Source organism: Acyrthosiphon pisum, chromosome A1, assembly GCF_005508785.2.
Source record: "Acyrthosiphon pisum isolate AL4f chromosome A1, pea_aphid_22Mar2018_4r6ur, whole genome shotgun sequence".
In the NCBI taxonomy this organism is placed as follows: Eukaryota; Metazoa; Arthropoda; class Insecta; order Hemiptera; family Aphididae; genus Acyrthosiphon; species Acyrthosiphon pisum.
In genome coordinates this window covers 85,766,205-85,770,527 of record NC_042494.1, presented here as the reverse complement: position 1 = coordinate 85,770,527, position 4,323 = coordinate 85,766,205, and the positions used below count along the sequence as shown (strand labels likewise).

General features: G+C 26.5%; 1 protein-coding gene across 1 annotated transcript in view; it reads right to left on the bottom strand.

Moving 5' to 3' along the window:
- Positions 1-3,384, bottom strand: part of LOC100161181 (myotubularin-related protein 10-B) — a 22,433-nt gene extending 19,049 nt beyond the window's left edge. The window contains exons 1-2 of the mRNA XM_003246527.4: positions 2,938-3,384; positions 1,982-2,039 (exon numbers count right to left, since the gene is read on the bottom strand). Coding sequence (XP_003246575.1) covers positions 1,982-2,039; positions 2,938-3,027 — 148 coding nt within the window. The 5' untranslated portion in view covers positions 3,028-3,384. The remainder of the gene's footprint in view (positions 1-1,981; positions 2,040-2,937) is intronic.
- Positions 3,385-4,323: the final 939 nt, after the last annotated feature.

The following is a 4,323-nucleotide window of genomic DNA, read 5'->3' as shown; positions in this document are numbered from 1 at the left end:
TTATTAAATCCAAAATATAATTTAAAAGTCCAAAACTGAAATTTAATAAAAAATCATTGACAGACTTAAACAGTTTGTATAGTACACAGCTTACAAGATCACAACAGTTATAAGGAATGCATAACTGAAATGTTACTATTGTTAGAGAATTATTTTTTTTTTAGAAAAATTACTCATTTATGTTACAGTAATATTGTATAAATATTAAATATCATCATCATTCATCACCAACTTCGATAAAAATGACTATATTATCTTTGTTGATACGTGTATTGTTTTTGGAATAGCATTTTATTAATCATGAGTATATTACTAATGTTTGTAAAATCTAGTTTTTTTATCTGAATCTGTTGTCTATATCCAATTCACAGCAGTTTGCCAATAATGTGCCTATTGACTATAGCTTCAAGTAACAAACATAGAACCTACTATATTCAATGTGCTAAACCACATTATTGTGCTCTTTGATATGTTTACACCATTACTAGATGCTGTTTACTGGAATTATTTATTTTTAATTAAATTCATCAAATTGTTATTTTTAACGGATTCCTTTTTAAAAAAAAGGTATTAAGTAAATAATTTCTTCAAATTTAAGTCCCACAGTTCACTATAAAAATGATCGATAGCAATGAATAATAGTAATAAAGTACCTAGTTAGTAATAAAATAAGTAATAACAATTGAAATACATAGTCCTCTTAAGATTTAGGAAATTGAACGCTTTAGGTACTAGATAATCCATACATTTCTGGCCTATACTTTTTTTTTACATAATTTTATTTCCATAATTTCAAGTCTTGAACATTATATTATTTATCATATTATTTTTATTATTTAATAATACTATAGCATGTAATGTGATAATTTAGTATCCACGTGCATTCAATTACCACTTGTGATGTTTTATTTTATAATAATACTTTTTTTTTTTACAAAACGGTGATTTTATATAATATTATATTGTATAATATGCCTATGATGCAGTTATGTTTACTATATTTTTTCTCCATCCTAATTGTATGACGTTGGGCTTCCTTAGTTTCCAATTTCCATTGCTTATAGTATAAAATATACTCAAAATTCTTAATACCAAAAAATTTGTTAAATTCTTTCCTTATTTCTGTCTACCAGATTCTTCTTTTTGTGTCCGGTCATTGTTTGCAGTTCTACTATTTAAGTTTATGAATATAAATGCCTGATGTATCTGTTCAACAAAATGTGGGTTGTGGTTTTGCTATAAATCACTATACGCGGGTCCACGAGCATAGGCGCAAATAGCGTTTGAGATTTGGGGGGCTAATAGGGCTAATAGGACCTTACTTTGATAATATTGAATAAGCTTAAAACAAAATGTAGGAAATGTTTGGGAGGGCTTAGCCCCTAAAGCCCCCCCCCCTATTCGCGCCTATGTGTTTGCATACCCTGCGGGCAGACCCTTGTTTCAAGGGGTACATAAACAGTATCAGACAACACAGGATTCACGGTTCATAATTTAGACTGGTGGTGAATGTAAAGCGATATAGATATGGTTATATGAACTTGTTTTTAAATTTACTGTAAGCGTTTCACAATAATTTAAGAAAATATGGGTTTTATTTTTAGTGTACTACCTATACTTAAATTAAATAATAATTATATTCACCCCCTTCGCTGCCCCTGCCACCTTGTATTTTAAGATCAGTTATACTAGGGGGACACATTTTATCAGTCGCATACCCCGTGAACAAAGTCTATGCACGCCTATGTAAATCACTGTATAATATATTATTATATAATTATATTTAATTATTAAGTCTTTAACAATAATAAACTTGTTAATACTTGAATTTATAGAACTACTTAAAATAATTAAAAAATAAAAATAATAATATCAATAAACATAACACCTTTAAATTACTTAAACATTAGGTTATTAGACATAGTTTCATAATTATATACATTTATAGTAAATCAATTTATTGTTTTAGGTTTTTAAATACCTGGATGAAGTTTGGGTGAAAGTTCATGCTCAATAAACGATGTTTCACAGCTCGAAATCTAAAAATTAAATACACAATTTAATCAAATTACTTGAAGTTAAGGTAACTTTAGTAGTTTCTATCTATTTTATATGGATTATAACTAAACAATTCTTACATTTTTAATTTGGCAGGTGTAAGTTTAAATTAGAGAAACATGTTAATCATAGGTATTCAGTAGATACAAATTTCACTCAATATGGCAATTAAAAAAAAGATTAAAAATCTCTAAATACTCTTAATAGTATTTTCTATTTGGATTGTTTGTAATAAACTTTTCTGTATTATTTTTTGGGCGATCAAATTTTATTCATAAGCTTCTGGGTTCTACATTTCTACTTATAATATAACCCTGTTATCTTATATTTGTATTTGTATAGAAATTATATACATGTATAATACGGTTTTTGTGTCTAGCTTGTCATGAGTATAAATCTATATAAAAGTAATTATTAATCATATTTCTAGTAGTGTTAATAAAAAATATTTTCTTTAGTATAAAAAAAGTAAGTTAAATTAAGTCACTTTTTAGTTTTTATGCATAAATAATAGTAAATAATTTTAGATAGCAATTTAGATAAATAGGTAGATGTCATAATCTTATTGAAAAAATTATAAATACAATAAAATACATTCTAATAAGATTTTTATTGAAATCTCAAACTTAATTATAAATGTACCAATAACGCATAAAAAATGAATAAAAAATACAGCAGTCGTATAGTTTATACTTTAAACCAAGAGGAGTATGTCATAAGAATATTATTAACACTTTCTATTACATTCTAAGTAAATACTGTCCATAAATTATTTATTACCTAACAACAAAACCCATGATATACATTTGATATAGGTACAGCCAAAGTGTTATTTCATAAAGTTATGTCAAGTATTAAAAAGATACCTAAGAATTTTACCTGTTCGTCATCGTCCCAGCCAACATAACTTTTAAAGCTATTTGTTAATCGATTTTCATTCATCATTATAGCTACCTCATATCTATGCATTGGGTAAATATTTTCACAACAAAATGTTATTGAAACTACAAAAAATTGATAATTGACGAACTATTACTAAAGAATATAATATCACAGTTAAGTTAAACTACAAACATTAACGATTAACAACTAATTATTATTTAATTATACGTTTATACTTTATAATATCACAATTTAAGATAAATGATAATAAATTATAATATAGAATATAATAATATTATTTAGATTGATAAAGTTTTAAGTAATAACAAATTAACAATTAATAATATTTTGATATTTCCAACAATTTTTTTTTAAACTATAAAACATAACCAAAAAACTTAATAACAAAAACAATATGATAAGTGAACGATGTGCATATCAGTATATCACAAGACACAAATTCATTAACTATAATATAGNTAAAAAGGTAGATTTTTAATTTGTATGACTGACGACTGTTTGAAACCACAGATTTAACGGAAGACCCTCATTATTTCAGAAAACAATAATATATTTGAAAATATTTTCTTATCAATATTACGTCGTTTAAAACTAAAAACAACATTTTTAGTAAAAAAATCTGTATTTTTTACTATTTGTCATCGTTATCATTAAATCATTAGAATGTCAAACACTCTGATGCCCGTTTGTTTTCTCTCTCTGGCAGTCTGGCCGACTGGCCCACGCACAATATTAAATGTTGAATTTTGTCTAATACTGCATTTATGCAGAAGTGAAAGAAAAATGATAATTTTACACAAAACCGATTTTTGAAGAAGTCGATTTAATTTTTTTGGTGTTACTCAAAAATGAATAACCGTAGATCTTTGAAATTTTTACCAAATATTTATATTAGCATTTCACATAGGTAAATGGTAACATTTTCAAATTATTTTGACTCTTTTTGGGATACTTATAGCCATAGGTGCAAATAGGGGGGCTTTAGGGGTAAGCCCCCCTCCCCCAAACATTTTGTTTTAGGTTTATTCAATATTATCAAAGTAAGGCTTTAGCCCCCCCCCCAAATCCCAAACGTTATTTCGTCGTCTCAGAATGAAAAGGTTCTAAATCAATTTTTTTGAAAAATTGTTTTTTTGCATATTATTATTAAATATTTTTTTTTGTATAATTCAATCCTGAAATCGTATCGATCCGTTTGATTATTCTATGAGATACAGAGAATGAAAGTTCTAATTCTTACGTGAATGATGGGTATGGGCTAACTTAAAAACGTTCTCCTGAACAATTACAAAATTACGTTAGATCTTTTTCATTCTGAGGCGACAATTTGCGCCTATGCAGTTATAGCCTCGAAAAATTTTT